The sequence below is a fragment of the Pocillopora verrucosa genome, chromosome 11, assembly GCF_036669915.1.
Source record: "Pocillopora verrucosa isolate sample1 chromosome 11, ASM3666991v2, whole genome shotgun sequence".
In the NCBI taxonomy this organism is placed as follows: domain Eukaryota; kingdom Metazoa; phylum Cnidaria; class Anthozoa; order Scleractinia; family Pocilloporidae; genus Pocillopora; species Pocillopora verrucosa.
Window position 1 is genome coordinate 4,350,495 of NC_089322.1, and position 19,233 is coordinate 4,369,727.

At 43.6% G+C, this 19,233-nt stretch overlaps 1 protein-coding gene across 2 annotated transcripts in view; it reads left to right on the forward strand.

Moving 5' to 3' along the window:
- LOC131777939 (E3 ubiquitin-protein ligase HUWE1-like) overlaps positions 1 to 19,233 on the forward strand; it is a 47,484-nt gene that overhangs the window by 24,351 nt on the left and 3,900 nt on the right. Inside the window, exons 38-56 of one of the 2 annotated variants that reach the window (XM_059094316.2) lie at positions 177 to 258; positions 624 to 739; positions 905 to 956; positions 1,615 to 1,831; positions 2,362 to 2,437; positions 2,715 to 3,508; positions 3,929 to 4,164; positions 5,189 to 5,759; positions 6,579 to 6,653; positions 7,202 to 7,396; positions 8,528 to 8,905; positions 9,754 to 9,966; positions 10,097 to 10,372; positions 11,113 to 11,991; positions 12,322 to 12,656; positions 13,561 to 15,622; positions 16,047 to 16,331; positions 17,016 to 17,258; positions 17,374 to 17,576. In XM_059094316.2, the coding sequence (XP_058950299.2) occupies positions 177 to 258; positions 624 to 739; positions 905 to 956; positions 1,615 to 1,831; positions 2,362 to 2,437; positions 2,715 to 3,508; positions 3,929 to 4,164; positions 5,189 to 5,759; positions 6,579 to 6,653; positions 7,202 to 7,396; positions 8,528 to 8,905; positions 9,754 to 9,966; positions 10,097 to 10,372; positions 11,113 to 11,991; positions 12,322 to 12,656; positions 13,561 to 15,622; positions 16,047 to 16,331; positions 17,016 to 17,258; positions 17,374 to 17,576 (7,288 nt within the window). The remainder of the gene's footprint in view (positions 1 to 176; positions 259 to 623; positions 740 to 904; positions 957 to 1,614; positions 1,832 to 2,361; positions 2,438 to 2,714; positions 3,509 to 3,928; positions 4,165 to 5,188; positions 5,760 to 6,578; positions 6,654 to 7,201; positions 7,397 to 8,527; positions 8,906 to 9,753; positions 9,967 to 10,096; positions 10,373 to 11,112; positions 11,992 to 12,321; positions 12,657 to 13,560; positions 15,623 to 16,046; positions 16,332 to 17,015; positions 17,259 to 17,373; positions 17,577 to 19,233) is intronic. The other variant, XM_066158585.1, reaches the window with a different exon arrangement.

Here is a 19,233-nt window from a genome sequence, read left to right on the forward strand (position 1 = left end):
TCAGTTGGTAATACTAAATTACCCTGTTATACTTTCCCACCGTCGCAGCACCACAGTTTGTCTAGAAACTTACCCCCTTTATTCATGTGTGTATTGTGGTTAGTTTTGTAGCATGTAGTTCTTAAAGGTAATGTTTATAACACATCCCACATTATTTTTTTTTTGTTCTTATCCAGTTGGTTAACTCCACTGCTGCTTCTGTTGGACACCCATGAAAAAATGGCGGTCACCACCAAGAGGAAACAACTGCATGATAAGGTAGAAATACTCGTACTTCTTAACCCTTTAACTCCCAGAAGTGATTAAAATCTAACTTCTCCTTTTGATATCCATACATTATCCAGCAAACAAGTAATGAGAGTACTCAGACTTATCAGGTAGAAATTGTTATCTTGATCTAACACCAAATTCTTGTGGCTAATTTACAAGGAAATGTGAAGCGGGCATAAAGGAGAATTGACAATCAGATCTTGGGAGTGAAAGGGTTGACAGTGATCTATTGTAATTAATAGCGTTGATTTCTCTGTGTTGTGATAATGGTTTTCTTGATTAAAAGAACGAATTTTTAGTTATTGGACTTCTTTTTTTCTAACTTTCCCATTGTTTTTTTTCAATTTTCAAAGTGTACTACGCATGCCTGGAAATGGTTCGATGACCGTAGTGGTCGCTGGTACAACTACAACGTTAACAACAACACAACCATCGATGCAGCGTACAGAAATGGCGATTCGCGGGTCAGGTAAGCGCTGATCAAGCACCAAATTCTTTGAAACTTTCTCCAGCAAGATACCTTTGAATCCATTTAGAGAATTGAAAGTTTGAATTCTAGAGTTGAAGAATGAATACTTTGTAGTGTTCTTCGTAATTTTAGGCACGAATTAAGTCAGATTCTTTGGTTTTCCAGGTTCATGGCTGGAAGACGGCGTTATTTGGTGAACTTTTGCACAATGGTTCAGGTTAGAAATTATTTCTTTGATTACGAGCTTGATTGATTTTACCAAGGGATACGCCTGGCTAGAAAAATTATTTCCCCTGTTTCGCTAGTAGTTTTCTATGTGATACCTCAACCATTGCATCCAGTATTCCCCTTTCGCTGTCCAAGCCCCTACGAATGATCTTAATATACTATAAATTAATTTTTATTTTGGAACTTAAAAAAGTTGCTAGCCGAGTATTTTTAACACGTTTCTAATTTTGGAAATCAGAAGGAAAAAGTGCGTCTTGTCACTGAGTCTTAGTCTTCAATATGTTGCGAGTGCATCTTTCACAGCGTAGCCCGTTGTACCAATCAGTTGTTAGAGATCTGCGCAAAATGGTATCCTGACGCTGCGTGAACTCTTTGACTCAAGGAACGATTATGAAGGGATTGAGACACGTGAGTGGTCGGGGTAAATGCAACACCACACACCAGGCCAACAGCAATGAAATGTGAACAAATTAAGGCCGTCAATAACTTAAGTTTAACACTTTGACTGGAAAATTTGATGGCTTGCCATCCAAACCATAGTCTCTGGTACTAAGAGATTCCTTTTTTTCCCTTAAGTTAAAGTTTGATTTTTGGTGGAGATATGGCATTGTTTTTGTGACTAAAATGAGAAAATTGTTTATCCAAAGGTTAATGAAGACTCCGGTAATAGACGTCCAATAATGCTGGAAGCAGTCACCAATCCAGGTAATGGTGGTTCAGGAAGCGGCAGAGGTGAAGTGGAGAGCTCTTCAAGCAGCAGCATTGCTGATGGTGCTAAGGGAATTACTGAAGCTCCTCCGACCAGCTCACAGGAAAAGGGAAGCAAGAAAGCGAAGAAAGACAAACAAGAAAAGAGCAGTTCTGGTAAGAAACTGGTGCAGTTTCTCTTTACTACGCCTTTTTTCCGCGCTCGACGTAGTTTGCTTGTTTTTAGTTCGGGAGGTTAAGCGTGAGCGTTTCTTGACTGGTATCGGACTGCAGCCTGAAGCTAAGCCTTCGTTTCCATGGTATTCAATACAGTAGCGTTTAGCGAAAGATGCGAAGACAACGACTTGTCAAATTATTTGTTGATGTCAAAGCTCGTCAGAAGCATTGCGTTGCCCTTCCGATAAGCACTATCAACAGCCGCTTTTCGGGTAGTCGGATCACGCTTTTTCTCAGGGGGATCAAAGACTGGACCCGAGTTAACCGGTGGAAATCAGGCCTATCCTTCCAATGGCTATCGGCATGTTAAGTTTAACAAAGTCTCTGCTCGAGTTCTCTTCGGATTTTTTTATAGCTACTTCGGTTATTTATTTATTTTTTGTCCTTCGTTGAACGTGATGTCATAGAAATGCTCCCCATGGTGATGTAGCGAGTAAGCTGGCATTTGCCTTTTGATGATCTTTTTTCAGATAAGTTTAAACCTGACAAGACTGAGGAAATTTTTATGAAACATTTAAATGATGACCAAAAAGTTCTTATAATAAGGTATGTTTAAGATTAATAATCTGAGCCAGGTTTTGATAGATCTAAATCAACAGTTCTTTCGTCGTCTTGAAATGAGCTAGTTGTGACGTAACAAATTGCTCTTCTGGAAGATTAAAACCGGCGAGGAAACACGAGAGAAGCGTGTTCTCCTCGCTTGTCCTCGAGGTCTCCTCGGAAACTGCACTTAAGTGTATCATTGTACAGTCTACCCAACCTATTCCAGACTCTTTTTTTAAGCTTTACTCGCTTATATTTAGAGAATCTTTATCCATTTAAGGTGCTGTACATGGTTAATTGGTATTCCTGTGTCGCCAAACACCCTACACGCAGTTCTCAAACTGTGCCTCAGGCTCACTCAAGAGCACAAATACGCGGTGCAATTCGTTGAACAAGGAGGAGCAAGAGCCCTTCTTTTACTAACACAGGACTCACAAGTAGCCGGATTTGGTACGCTGGCAACTCTTCTCCTTCGACACGTATTGGAAGACGAAGAAAACTTGAAACATGCCATGGAAAAAGTTGTGCGGTCCTCGGCCTCGAGCAGTGTCAGTAGTCCTGTCACTGGCGTAAGCCAAAGCTCACCTGGAGCGAAGGAAATTAATTATGTTTTACGAGTTTTAGGACCTGCCGCTTGTCGCAATGCTGGACTTTTCAAAGAGGTAGCCACAAACTCGCTCCGCTTAGCTATAACACCGCAATTACGCCGGACGATGATCGAAGCCGGCGACACGAACTTACCCGCGAATTACGCGCAGATTGTCAAAGCTGCCGTCGTTGCGAAGCCTTCAAAGCCGCCTCCAGTGGCAAAGCAGGTTCACTGCGTTGTCTACGACTTGTTGAATGTGTTATGTGCGTCGGACAACACAACCAGGACAATGGATAGGGGAATACTTATGGCGCGCTCTGACAGCCAAGTGCTCGGAGAGCTCGGGCGTGCGTTGGGGCAGGTTGGCGACCTGATCGCTGGCGTGAGTGGCCAGAGTTCTCAGCAGAATCTGGCGGCTAGGCAGCTTCCAGCGTACACCAGACAGCTGACTGGAGAGGATGTTGAAGTCGAAGAAATGGCTCTTGGTAAGTAAATTTCCTTGATTTGACTCATTGGCTTGATTTGATCAAAATATGTCTTTCTTTCTGGATACATTGCTCAGCGTTAAGGCGAAGAGAATAACAAAAGCAATCAATGTGAGATTGTGTTTTGAATTATCGCGAAAAATTCTCAGGACAAACTTATAACGGAATGTGAGATGGGCAGGTCAGGGAAGTGGCTTATTGAAATTTGTGCGACAAACTTTAGAGAGTAAGTCTGAGTGACAAATTTGCGAAGCAGATGTCAGGCGTGCCAGCACAAATAGTTAAAGCACATGAAATGTCTTGTCGAAAAGTACAACACACCGGACTTTTTGATCCGGATTATAACGCGCTAACTATTGCATCATCGCTTTTCCTAAACTATCCGTGGTCTAAGTCAAGTCTTTTTGGTTTCAAACGCAGACTCCTCGCAGAACAGCAGTCAAGGTGGTTTACTGTTGAAAGTTGACGAAAAGAAAGAAGAAAACACTAAGGAAGAAAATAAGGATTCTAGTAAAGATATACAGACTACGTCCAAGCCTCTTTTATCAAAGTCATCCATTTTAAAGCTGTTAGCGGAGCTGGTCAAGTCTTACTCAGGAGTAGCACAGCTTATCACAGACTATAGTCATAATGCCAAGCTGTCCTCAGCATCGGAGGTGAGTCATATTGTACAGTCAAATCGTGACCTGCTTACAGACTGAATTATTGACTGACGGATTAACTGACTGACTGACGGATTAACTGCCTGACTGACGTATTGACTGACGGACGGATCGACTGACTGACTGACTTACCGATGGCCTGACGGTTTGACTGACTGACTGACTGACTGACTGACGGATGGACTGACTGACTGACTGACAGACTGACTGACGGATGGACTGACTGACTGACTAACTCATAGACTGACTGACTGACTGACAGACTGACTAACTCATAGACTGACTGACGGATTGACTGACTGATTGACTGACTAACTCAGACTGACTGACGGATTGTCTGACTGACTGACTGACTGACTGACGGATGGACTGACTGACTGACTAACTCATAGACTGACTCACGGATTGACTGACTGATTGACTGACTGGCGGATGGACAGATTAACTGACTAACTCATTGACTGGCTGACGGATTGACTGACTGACTGACTGACTGACTGACTGACTGATTGACCTGCTGACGAGTTGACTGAATGACGGACTGACGGATTGACTGACCAACTGAGTGGCTGACTAACAGATTCACTGACTCACTGACTAAGTGACCACCTGACTGATTGAATGACGAACTAACTTACTAACAAATGATGAAAGGGGGTATGTTTCCTAAGAAACTGTGGTGCTGCGTCGGTGGGAGAGTAAAGCAGGTAATTTAGTGTTAAGAACTGAGTTGAAAACGTAAGTTGACCACCGTATAAAGAGTTTAAAGGCTGACGTTTCGAGTGTTAGCCCTTCGTCAATCGCTCTGACAAGGGGCTAACGCACGAAACGTCAGCATTTTAGCTATTTACGGTGGACAATTTACGTTTTTAACTCAGTTGTGAACACTAAACTACCTAACCTACTAACAGACTGACTAACCGACGGATAGACTGAATAAAAGACTGACTTGCTGACATTTATACGAAGTGGCTGAATTACAATATGACTTATTGACTGTTTTTTCTTATTACCAAAGTATGAAGGACCAGTGCTAGCCTTCGTTCTGGACCACCTTCTCCCAGCTGGAACATCAAGTGATGGCGAAGACACACCATCGTGCGCTCGCACTCTTCTCGCGACCATTGCTACCTGCCACCAGGCACCCGAAGCACAGCAGACCCTCATAGCAGAGATGAAGGCTTCTCTTGGTCGGGCTTTAAACGTTCCAGAGTCTACAACAAAACACTCCAGACTTCAAGCGATCTTCACATTAGTGCAAACCATGATCGAGAACGGCCCTCACTCAGCTGCTCAACACGCAGCGTCGCAGCAGCCCAACAATGTTATGAAATTGCTGCTGAAGAAAGGACTAGTGAACGATTTAGCTCGAGTTCCTCACAGCTTAGACCTGGCCAGCCCGAATTTTGTGACCACAGTCAACTGCCTGCTGAAGCCTATGGAGAAGTTATCTGGTGTGGTGAATCAGCAGAGTACAGGGGCAACCCCATCCGTGGCTCCTAAAGACAGAGTTACTGGTGGCGATCAGCAGACAAGAAGTAGAGAAGGAACAACAACGGAGTCAGATTCACGACAGGAATCTTCAATTGGTAAGTTGTTGTGTCTTTGAATTTCAGGCCTGTTCTGCAATAAACTGTAGTTATGCTTAGCCCCCATTTTGATCGAGTGCAATAAAACCAAAACTGAAAAAGGTCTCGTGGTAATAAGAACAAAGGAATATTGCGCTTTTCAATTGTTGTAAAACCAAAACCAAAATTATCACAAAGACCAATGAGAAGGAAGGAAAATACCTTAAAGAGCCAATCAGAAGGAAGGAAAATACCTTAAAGAGCCAATCAGAAGGAAGGAAAATACCTTAAAGAGCCAATCAGAAGGAAGGAAAATACCTTAACGAGCCAATGAGAACTCTAAGTAAAAACAAGTAAATTGCCTGAAGCGCGGGAAAACGCGGGTGACCTGGGCATGATTGGTTGTAGTTTTTAATCTGATCGGTGAAGAAAGTGGCGCGAGAAAAAACAATTCCCGATTACTATCGACACTCGGTTGAAAACTGCTCTATCACCATGACTGACTAAGACAGAATTTCTCCTTACAATGTCAATACAATATCAGACAGATAAGTGATGAGAATAAAGAAAAGTATCAATTTGGGGATAATTCGTCGATTCAATACTAAATTCTCTGAACTAATACCATAAATATTGTATGGTTGACAGTAAAGAGAATTACAAATTTGATATAGGAGTTAAAGGGTGAAAGCACAGAAGATGAAGAATAGCAGGTCTCGATGGGTTTTAATTTTAGGTTCTGATTGGTCGAATCAGTAGCACGAGTTTTGACGAAACACAACCCCTGAGTTTTATTTTTCTTCTTTTCTTTTGATCAAATTGACCTGACACTGTGTTTAGGTCAATCAACCGGAGGAGCCACTGAACAAGAAGCACAGGATACCCAACAATCGACGGACACCACACCTGGGCAAGGTAAAACAAATTGATTAGTATTTAGAATCTCACCGGCAAAAGGTCTACCTTAGCTCTTCAAAATTTCTAAACTTTACTATTAGTGTGTGAATTTGACGTGAAATAATAAATGCTGAAAAAAGAAAGGCTTACTCGGGAAGAATTTGCGTTAAAATGTTAGCTTAGTTTACATCAGTTAGTCGTCATCAATAATTTCATTGCATGGGCTGTTCGTCATGTAAGCTTTACTCAAGTGACCAAGTCGCAATTGGCTTTGGTTTTGGATCTGATTGGTTAAGAAACTGGAGTTTTCTGGTGCGAACAGCATGGAAAGAAACAAAAAGCAAACCCAAAGAGATCAAGGATTTCTTTTTTGACTTTCAGTTGAAAATTGCTGTAACTGGCCGTTGTGATTACTGTAAGGTTTTCAATCAGTTTTTGTGCCTAGGGCCAGGCCTTGGCCGTGGTTTATTTCATTCATTCGCAAATCGCACGACGCAATTCGCAGTTGAACACCAGGCTTGGCCTGTAACCAGAATCAAATCTGGTATACGTGAATTATTTTCCAGCTGCCGTGAGTGAAGGTTCCTTAGGATCTGATCCTCCACCTGTCAGTACAGCGCCAAGTGCCAATTCTTGGGGACTTCCTGAAATCTCCAGCAGGTCAATTATTCCCATGGCTTCAGAAGAGGAACTTGAAGAATTGCAGGATATGGTGGACGAATTACTGCACTCAGATAGTAACGAAGGGCAGACGGGGCAAGGTAGGGTTTTCGTATGGAAAGCCCGTTTGCTTTCGTTCCACCCTGTAGTTTTACCACTCAAAGCCACATTTTGAGTTCTAAATCTTTTTTAGTAGATCTTGGCCAAGCGTGGAGGCGGTCCCACGCTACAAAACGGAGGGAAGGGTGTATTCCCCCTCGTCAGAGCATATCCTGTTGTCAAAACCAGATGTCCCCCCCCCCCCCCCCCCCCCGCTTCAAACTATAATGACTTCAAAAAACCAAGAATCTTCGCACTAGGAGGCGTAAACCTATACCCCAAGATAATGATTGAAAGATAAACAATGTAACGCAGAATACAAAACAAAAACGAAGTCTCAACGTTACATAGCAGGGTATCCGCGGGTTTCGCCCATAACGAGTTTCGCCCAAGAAGCGTTTCGCCCATAACGAGAATGGTTTCGCCCAGGCATAAATTCGATTCGCCCAGACTGACAGTCAGTGATTATCCAGGCTAAGGGCCTCTTTAGACATATGCTTTAGATGAGCCCGGTAACCGGGCTTTTGTTTTCTGTTCATACAATGTTCATTCATAAGCTGGCGTGCGGAACTTATCTTCCGTGTACAAAAGATTTGCAACGATGATATGTTCCACGCGCAAGTGTTTTCAAAACCGTTTAATTTAATTCTCGAGAAGAAAAGTGATGCAAAAAAATCATAGCAATGCTTTTACGACAAACGGACGTCTCTGCAGTATTTCGTGCGCGAATTACCTTAACAATCCCCACTCCACAGTGAAAGCTATAATTGACTTGTTCGTTTCAACAGTAACTTGTTCGTTTCAAAATTTCATGATCTCAGGTCAAGTCACTTTTCTTCATTCTGTGCATACAAACGTTTATAAGGTTGACGTTTTCCGAGTGAGTGTAGAAGTTTTACTTATGGGCGAAACCTTTATTGTTCTGGGCGAAACCATTCTCGTTCTGGGCGAAACGATATGTGCGAAACTCGTTATGGGCGAAACCCGCTATAACCCATAGCAGTCTCTTACCTTGCTAAGGACTGCAAATTACAAACTGTAATCCTTAGACTCTCTGTAAGCCTGTTCTTCTTGTGTGCCGACATAACATTAATATTTCCAAAATTGTAATCATCTTTAATTACATTGTACAGATATGGACAGCGGCATTATTGCCGAGCATGTGATGACCCGTCGTATGGCTGACGGCCGCGTGGTGGCGGAAACCACCTATGTGATCGACCCCAACACTAGTGACAGCGATGATGATGACGACCACAGCTCTTCCAATGGCGAGGACAGCGGTGGGGAAGGGGTGGCGGACGACACGGACGAAGAAGAAGGAGAGGAAGATGGCGAACGAGGAGATGATGATGAAACTATGGTGATCACGTTTGAAGAACCGGCTGGTAATAACGATGATGATGATCACGATGATGATGAGGATGACGAAGACGATGACGACGACGACGACGATGATGATGACGACGATGATGACGAGGAAGAAATCAACATAGGGAACAACACAGGAGGTTTGTTGATTTAAGTAAATTTTTTTCTTTAAATTGCATACAACAGTGTTCCCAACTCGTGCGTTCTTTTCCTCGATTCTGATCATGAAGGTGTGACTCAACTTCGCCAAATGAAGTAATACGGGATTGCTTTGGTTTTACTTACCTTCGCTTTCTGATTGGTCCCTAAAACTCGCACCATCCTCTCAACCAATCAGATGCAAATATAAAAATAAACGCGACGTGGTCATTCGCATTGTCCCTCGCTTCAAGCAGTTGGCTTGTTTCACTTTGAGTTCTCATTGGCAGATTATAATCCAACCTCTTTCAGATTGGTCGCTGAAATTACTTTGGTTTTGGTTTTCCGATACTGTATTGGTTTTTGTGGCCTTAATTAAAAAGGAATTAGCTGGAATTGAAAATGTTCGCAATAAAGCGGTAGAGATAGGGAACCACAAAGGTCAAAAAATTGCATAGAAGGACTTACTAATGGACGAGGAAACGGGCTGGCAAATATCTCTAACTTTTTTGCCTTCTGAACGAACTTTTTTTTCTTTGAACGTCAAGGAACCTATAGAAAAGTCTTTCTGCTTCAGTCTCATCACCGTTTTTAGGGCACGAGAGGATTAACAGTAAATAGTTCAAAGAAACCTCCCCACACTGTCTTTTGAGACCAATCAATTTGTGTCTCAGTTTCGCCATGATAAAAAACTGAATATCTGTTTCTAGACTCGTCTAGAACACTTTCCGATTGAGTGTCGTCGGACTAAAACTAAATTAAGCTCAACGGCAGATCACAACAAAAGTCATACAAAATGAAAGTGCAGTAAAGTCATCGCTACTCATTTGAAAATGGTTGTAATCTTCAGGTGTTATTGGTGCAAGAGAGGGTGGAGTGATAGAGGAATCTAGTGGGGTTGATGTGATGGAGGAAGAGGGAGAGGAAGACGATGATGACCATGATGAGGATGAGGACGAGGGTGGCAGTGACATGGATGAAGATGGCGCTGACATGATAGGAGACGACTCTTTCAGAATATATGAGGAGGATGCAGTTTACCTCCCGTTTGATGAAGGCTCAGGTTTGTGATAATCCAGATACCAGCATCTGACTTTTTTGTCGTGAATCTGTCAGTCAATTAGTTTATGTTGAGCGAAGTATTTTAGAATGAATTCTAGGAAAAACACCAGTTTTCTCTTTGTGTTGTTTAGGTCGTCATCTGGAGTTTGTGAGTGGTCCTCATGGCAACAGGTTTACAGGCACGTTCATGATGACTATGTCCCAGGATGATGAACCCGAGACGATATCCAGCATGGCACAGCGACTGTCCCGTGTACACGGTCTCCGCATGACCCCCAGGCACCACACACAGCAGTCACAGTCGGTCCATTCATTGCATCCTCAAGGCGTGACTCAACCTCCTCTGCCCGCCGTGATCCAGAATCTCCTCGGGCCGGAGACTTCCGATGGGCTGCAGTTTAACACCAGTTAGTCTTGAGTCACAGTAGTTCCCTTTTATCTTTACTTCCCCTTGAGTTGTAGTTGCAAGAGTCAAACTTTTACTCCAATGAAAAAAGGAGATATATTTACTGTGGCTAATGGCTGATATAACACGCGCTGTGATTGGCTAAGAGAAAGAGCAAAACAAAGAGCTACACTCGTACATTGTCATCTTTAACCTACGCTTTAACCCTTTACACCCTAACATCAATATGCATATTCTCCATACTGTTCTTTATACATTTCCTAAGGTGCTGACATGGAGAATTTGTTTGCCAATCAAAACGTTCCTTCCCTGGTGACCATTTCCTTCATTCTCATTTCCTTAACGTGTGATTCAGGAGTGATATTGTAGGAAGAAATTAGATACTAGTCATTCTTTGGGCTTAAAGGGTTAAGTAGATTTTATTCTATAAACTGTTGTGTTTTACAAGGATTATCAGCCCTGAAAAAAAAAGCCGTGACCACACACGCGTAAAATTACGATAATTTTTCATGTGTGTTTGATATTGCCAATCAGCTGCTGACACGTCACTCGACTTTCGCCTCACTCTGTAAGGTTGATAAATAAATGGCAAAGAGTTCGCCATTCTCAATCTAAGTTCGTTTGTCGAAATTTTCTTGGATTATGGCTGCTAACATCACTGAAGATTCGTATCGCTTACAGACAGTGACGTTCACTTGAGTCTCAAGGAAAGACAGTTTAAAAGAATTATTTTCCTTACAGGTGCAAGTCACAGAGGCAGGCATTTGGTTCAAGATGAGATTCAAGTTATAGCAAGAAGCACTGAAGATGGTGGACCAGATGAGATCTTCTTTGAAAACTTTAATGAAGGTGCTCCGTCTTCTGTGCCATCTGCTCTAAGTCGTTGGGCTGAAGAAGGCCAGATTTTGGATGCACAAGGCGTTCATTACTGCGTGGCTGCGGTGAAGCCTGAAATCTTGCCCGTCCTGTTGAAACATCAAGCTGAGGAGATCGCCAAAGGAAGGGAGGAAGAGCAGAAGAAGAAGGCAGATGCTCAGGCAAAAGCTGCTGCTGCCAAGAAGGAGGAGGAAGAGAAGAAGAAGCAGGGTAAAAAGGAGAGTAATGGAGAGTCATCCACAGCTGTCGAGGAACAGAGTACAGAAGGAGAGGCATCGAGTGCATCTGAAGCGCAGAGTGAAGTGATGCAGGTTGAGCAACAGCCAGCAGATACAGCGACAGAGGTGGAAGCTACGCCATCCGAGCCAACACCCACAGAAGATGCATCCATGCTAATACGAATGTACATGGATGAAACTTCCACAGAGGCTCCAGCGGCATCCACTGATCAAGCTATGGTAAGGACTTCTGCCCCCGTCAGTGAAAGTGAACAACATCCCTCGTCTGTGTCTCCGGCAGTAGTACCTGCTACACCTGCTAGCTCTGTTGTTCAAGATATCATCAGTGCAGCCACAGCGAAAGCTGCCAGTGTGAGTACTGGAGAGGAGGCTGCTACACCAGCTATCGGGAGCCATCTGGGTTCACTTACTGAAGCGGAAAGCACAGAACAAGAGGCTGCAGAGCAAGAGGGTGATTCTTCTCCCATGGCTCTTGAAGAAGAAGGGATGACTACGGCAGCAAGTGGTAAGTATTGATGAAGATATCTGTTGGCATTCCATACAAGATATCATTATGCAAAGATATTGAACTTCTCCTGTGGTTATGTTTTTGAAAGCTTAACCATTTACATCCTAACACCTTAATGGATATTCTCCATACTGTTTCCTATACATTGCTTAAGGTACTGACAAGGAGAGTTTGTTCAACAATCAAGGGCTGCTTTAGTTGGTGGTCCTTTCCTCTATTCTTGTTACCTTAATATGTGATTGGGGGGGGGGGATTATTCAACAGAAAATTGACTGTTAGTCACTCTTTGACATCATGGGTTAAATTTAGATCTCTTCTCTCACTCAGCTGACCTTACAGAACCTCCCCAAGCCGTCATTACCACACCAACATCAGAGGCAGAAACAGAAGCTGGGCCTGCAGCAGATTCGGAGCAGCCGGGCACTAGTGGAGAAGCTGCAGCTTTAACAATAGATGGGATCCCCATCCCTGACGGAGTCGACCCTTCGTTTCTGGAGGCCCTGCCAGAGGCCATTCGGCGTGAAGTGCTTGCTGAGCAGTTAGGCCTGCATCCCCCTCCAGCCTCACAGAGGAACACTGCAGCAGACGAGAATGAGGGGAGCACTGACCTCAATGTGAGCCCTGAATTTCTGGCAGCTTTGCCTCCGGATGTCCAAGAAGAGGTGCGTCTACTTGTCTCCTGAGAATGAATACTTTGCAATTTTACTTTTACTTTAGGTTTTTGCGTGCTTAATTTTGCGAACTTCATGACAGATACGTCAAAAGCGCCAAAATGTTCTTCGCCATAATCCAACTAAAGTGAACTTTTCATATTCGACTGAAATTACTCCTTAGCTTAACAGCACTATACAATTCTGAAATAACGGCGTGTCTCTCCCACGGTGAAGCCTTCTTATTGCTTGTTTGTGTGTTACAATGTAGCTTTCTTTCGGTGATTAAATCTCGCAGTTTATGAACCGCGAACGTACGTAATTGATGCTTGGCAGGTGGAGTCATGGGCTTTGAGGGAAAATAAGACATCAACCTACGTTAGTGTTTTGTATCGCTAAATTTCCCTTTTCTTTAACAGTGTCGCTGTTCAGGTTTAGAGGGTATTTTGCGGCGGTACTATTTGAGATATATTTGATACCAGCAGCCATAGTCGTTGTGCTGTGTTTTTTAGCACGACAGCAGACCTTTAGAGTGCTCCTCTACACGTAAGAGTTGGAAGGGGTAGCGGTAAAGTTTTAAGAAAACTTGATGTTGTGCAGGGTGCTACTGAGATTAGCCAGAGTCCTACCCAGGTGCAAGAATGCTATGTATGCATATTCTCCTTACTGTTCTTTATATATTCTAACGATACTGGAAAGGAGAATCTGTGGAACAATCGGGAACCTCTTGCGTTTTCTAGATACTCGCAAGGAGAATTTTTTTCGGTAATCAAGAGCTTCTTTAGTTGGTGATCTTATCTTTTTTTTTTCTCCTCGTGACCTTGAAGTTTGATTCAGGGTTGAAGGTGGAAGGAGAAATTAGATGCTAGTCACTTCAATAGTTGTAAGGCTTAACTTCTCTTCTTTTGGTCTTCAGGTCCTTCAGCAGCAACGCATCGAGCAAGAAAGACGGCGCAACCAAACGGCCACTCCTGAGCAAGCTGTTGATCCGGGCTCTTTCCTTCGTAACCTCGCCCCTTCCTTGAGGCAAACAGTTTTGGCAGACATCGACGACTCTCTTCTTCCTTTACTACCAACTGACTTAGCCTCCGAGGCCCAGACCCTACGGAGGGAGATAGAAGCCAGGCATCACAGGCTGCTTCAGGAGCGTTTTAACTTCGGAAGTGGAGACAGAGCATCGGCGATTTCAGCTCTATTGCGTCACTCCGCCTTGTCACGCCACGGAGGAGGGTCCCATTTTGCCAGACTGCTTCCCTCGGGTGGTGGGTTAAGTAGCAGGGGTACAGGGTTTTCGAACGGTCCTTCGTACCTCCCTCCTCCAAACCGTAAGATAGTTGGACGTCATTTACTGGATCACGAGGCTCTGGTGTGCCTCCTTGTGCTTCTCTTCGTGGAGGAACCTCGCCTAAATACTGGACGTTTGCACAAAGTGCTTAGAAACCTGTGCTATCACGAGGAAACTCGGACATGGCTTATAAGTGCCATGATTTCGATTCTAAGGAGAACTAGCGGGCAAACCTCAGACGGTTCTTGCCCTGTTCCTTGCGGAGAGAGTTCATCACACGCGGAGACGTCGTCTTCGTCGATGTCTGAGCCTGTGAGAACCGAGAGTCCATGTAGACTCGATGAGTACTTGCTCACTCGGGAACAGAGTTCTTCTGATTCTAAAGCGTCAAAGCAACAATCGTGGCTGTCGTTCGGTGTGCGCACGTCTTTAGGATCACGGACAAATGTGTTTGCTATAAAGCGGCAAGGAAAAGTCGGACAAGAACGCAACACGCTCGTTAGCATACACCCTCAAGCTTCGCAGTTCGTTTGTAAGCATGTTCTCGACGCGTTATTGTTCTTAGCGAAAAGCTTTCCTGCTAGTTTTGCTCCGTTTCAAACACCCGCAAAATTGCATCCGTCGTGTAGTAAAGATGATAGTTCGTCGACAGAGGGAAAAGCGGCGGGCTCTGCTTCCCAAGACAGCACAGACTTTTGGGATATATTGCTCAAACTCGATACCGCTGGAAGCGGAAGAAAAGGGAAAAGTGCAGCAAAAACAAGTGCGAGTCAAATTAGTTTATCTGCGACGAATGATTCACCTTTAGAGGAGTTTTCTTCGTCGCCTATTGGACAGCTCTTAGGTGCTCTTGATGAACCTGTCGTACAAGGAAGCGTCGTGGTGACAGACAAGCTTTTGCGATTGTTATCAGTAACGTCTGCAGCACTTCCAGACGTGCCCGTAAAATCAAGCAAAAAATTTGAAAGCTGCGAAACTGCGGCTACTGAAGCAGTCCCTGCTGAAACTTCAGCGCAGGCGCCGACAGGAGAACCGGTCACCCAATCTATGAATTCTGCAGGAACCGTGAGAAATGTGACCGTGTCAGTTCCAGAGGATAGTGGGACACCTCATCACGTGACTGTTGATACCCCCTGCTCGGAGACTGAGTCAGTGGCTTCGTCGCTTATCGTCGAACGCTCATCTGAAGCGGGAGGCGAACCACATGAGGTGGAATCACTCGACGGTGGGTCTGTTGACGAGCCGCTGTCCCACCCCAGTGAGACTTCTTCTCATCCAGGGATGGTGGAGCCCATGATAGTCGAAGTGACACCCCCTCTTGGTCCGCATGCTCCGGCTTCTAATGAAGAAAGCTCGCTGCTGACAATTACGACAGCTACAGTAGAGGCGGAGGCCGCGGGTAAGGAGATTCCAGACCAGAAAATGTCCATAGTAAAGGAAGGGGAGTTGCGACTGGTAGTGAACGTCCTTACTTCTGGGATGTGCTCGGAAGAAGGGCTTGAGGATGCGACCACACTTCTGCTCCAAGTTTCTCGCCTGAACCCGCAAACTCGTGACAGTGTTTTACAGCTGTTATTGGAGGGAGCTCGGAGAATTGGACAGACATTGCAAGAGAACATTGCTGTGCTACTGAGTGAATTGATTGAACATAACAGGAATGCTCCACCGAAGGACGAATCTGACCTTAAGAAAGGTGAAGATGAAACCTTGTTTGTATTTTCCAATTTAATTGAACGAGAAATGAGAGCTTCGTCTAAGGCAGGTGAATAAGAGATCGTTCCAGACCTCAACGGAAGACATTCGCTCCTCTCTACGCGATAGCTATGACGTTAAATGATCCATGTACTATTTTCCAAAGTTGTTAATCCAGCCTCATCTTTGTGATGACCACCTCCTTTCACCCAATGACTTTATTATCATGACCAGTTTTCATAGCTAGTCGACACCCCTGTTGTCGTGTTTTCACTTTTTTTCTCGTCGCAGTGTTGTAGAACAGGGACCAAGCACCACTTTTGGCAAACGTTGCATGTTTCAGTCACTACAGTCGTATGATTTTTATTTCCAGTAGATAGATTATTATGTTAGGCTAACAGATCACAACTTCTTTTAATTCATAGGTAAGAGACCGGCCTCTCTAGTACTTCCCAGTGCTCCTCGTAGGCCAACAAGGGGCGGTCACCAATCTGGCTGGGCGACCATGCCTGCTGGCTCGAGGGCCAGGCAACAAAATAGACAAGTGCGGTACGATCTTCATCTGCCGTCCATGCCCGCTCTCACCTGCAAGACTTCCAGTCAGGCGCTGTTACTGAGAGTTCTTAAAGTGATTCTTCAGCTGAGAGAAGCGGCGAGGAAGACTGCATCTGGAACGACGTCGGCAAGAACAAGAAGTGCACAGAGGAGGGGTGAGTTTGCACTCTTTTATTCACGAAAATTTGGGTTGGAAATTAAAGATTAAAAAGAGAAACTTTTAACTTTTCTACCCCCAAGTGTGATCTAATTTTTTTTTCTTCCTTCGAATACGACCTCAATTTTTGCGCGTAAAGATGATGAGAAAAACGAACAACATCAACTAGGGGATAATGTTTGATTTTCCCTTTAACTCCCATGAGTGACCAAGACAGAATTTCTCCTTACAATATCAATATAATATCAACCAGATAAGTGATGAGAAAAAAGAATAATATCAACTTGGGGATAATTAGTTGATCCGATACTAAATTCTCCGAACTAACATCATAAGAATTGTATGATAGGTAGTCAGGAGAATTACTAAGTAGATCTTGGAGTGAAAGAGTTAACACCAAACTCTCGAGGCTAAGATGATTACAAGTATATGACAAGCAGTAGGGGAAGTGAATGTTTTGATCGTGGCAGTGTTAGGATTTTATTTGTAACGGGCGGGGGTCAAAGAAACTCCCAGTCCACCATGAAGATTTGAATGCAGGCCTGTTCCGATTTTTCCGGTCAAATACTTTACCTATAAAGTCACGGAGGATTTGCTTACAAGCCAGAACATACACTCGGTTGAGATTCGACACAGCCCCGTGTTCCGCCCGTATCTTACAACGGTTTATGTCGAATTCCAGTCACAGATGAGAGTTCAGTGGTCCAGCGTCTCGTGCAAGGATCGCGTGGTTTGGGTGCTGTGATAGCCGCCATAGAAAACGAGGCGGAAGCCATCTTTGAAGCATTCTCGCACATGCGTGCTCTACGCTCCGAACACCACGGAGATCAAGCGAGGGTTGGTGGACCGCGGAATGAACCGGCGCCTCAAGGGGGAAGGAGTCAGGATGGAAACAGATCTGACGGGAGTGCTCAGGGGGGAGAAGGTGAGTTGTTTTGATGTTTTAAAGAAGGGGGACGAAGAATGCATAAAGACGGAGTGTTTAGTTGTATAATCCAATGCATTATTAACGTATTTTCATGAAAAACTAATGTTTTTAGATCATTTACCAGGTGCGTCCACATCAGGAGGTACAAACGAACCCGACTTACCGCTACTGAGCGAGCAGATCACCCTGGAGGAGCTGTGGGAGACGTTAGGCGAATGCTTAGCGGAGTTGGGCCGAACGTCCGACAGTCACGCTGTACTGGTACTGCAACCCGCTGTTGAGGCTTTCTTTCTTGTCCACGGCACAGAAAAACAGGTGATTACTGCATTTGTGGCACTTTCTTTAAAACTAAGCCCAAAAAGTGTTGTCACCGTTGCAAAAATCTTGATTACTTTGCCATTTTAGGCCAATCAAAGTGCTCTATGAGCAAACTCGTGAATTGACACATGATTTTTTAGATTATGTTTAATGTTATCTGGTTTAGGGAATTTTGTGGTTGATTGTCATATCTAGCGTACGAGCAGTAGTTCAGTGTTCGCTAATGTAGCAAAGAAACAAAGTAACGTTGGGATAAGAAGGCATTACAATTGAAATGATCATGCTATTACATTTGACAAGGTGGATGATGTCATGTGTTTTAAACGTCTATCATTTTTGTTTCTGGTTCAAAAGGAAAGGTTGGAAGTAAATGTGGGTGAAAAGTGAAATTTACTGTCTTTCGTTGTAAATATTAGAAAATCAAGGCAATGTCTTAATGAAAACATTAACGATTCCCTCTTTATCAAATGAGACAAACGGGAACGAGTTTTGAGTGATATAACTAAGCCAAGCCTGCCATCGTCATTTTGGATCTCCGTCTGGGTAGATTTAAGTCACGTGCTAGGCAACGTATAATCAATAACAAGATACAATTTCATTTCAGGCCTATTTATCAATTTTGTGGTGTGTAACTTTAGCATTTTAGTACGTTGTATGTATGTTGAATCTTCAAATTGTCTTGAAACTTAAAAGAAAATTGTTCTTTAAAAATTCACTGAAAATCGGTAGCTAAAATTGTTTGTTTAGGTGTTATTTGATTTTCGTGTTAACTTGTTATTTCGTCAGTCGCCGGCATCTTTTGTTGCTTCACACAGGAAAAACACACGCGACGAAACGTAATGATCAATTTTGTCCTCAATCTCACGCTATAACAGAAAAAGCTTTCGAACATCTGTAAACTCCGAGCGCTTCGCAGTAAGTGATATTTTCAATGAATCTTCGGAATGTTTTCAAGTTCAAGGATTGTAAATTACAATTTTATGAAAAACGAAGGTTGTTCTGTTATTTCAGTGTGGATCCTTGCATGCCTGCTAGTCGCTGGCGCCGCTTTTTGAAACTAAAACGAAAAAAAAAAACTCTTTTAAGATTGTCATTGGCTTCTTTTTCACCCCACCACTACTCTTAGCAACTAAGGTCGCCATTTCGTCTGTTTATTGCTCGCCAAAAACTATAAAATGCACTCAAAAGCCTAAAATCTAAAAAAAGTTTACAGGAATCGACCAATCGAGCGAGCGAGCGAGCGAGCGAGCGAATGCCATTCCCCACATCGTATCTATAACTCGCTCTTGCGCATGCGCGCAATTCACGAGTTAAAAACCACCCCGCCAAAAATTAAGTCCCACTATTAAAAGCAGGTCGATTTTTTTTAAAATAAGTTTTCTTGCGTAAACCACTTGCCTATCCGGTATCTTGTTTCAGTCGATTTGCATGTAAAGGCTGAATCAATCGATGAATTGACCTTATTTACTTACAAGGTAAAATTTCAGTGTTAACAAAGCCAATTCTGAGTGCAGCAAGAAATATTCACTATTTCAAAATTACCAGCGAATCAAACAAAATAAGGGGTGAAGAAATTTGTCGCGAGTTAAGCCTCTGCTGATCACCCTTTTTCGCTCGTTTTGCGTCCCTTCCTGTGCACTATTTTAAGAAAAAC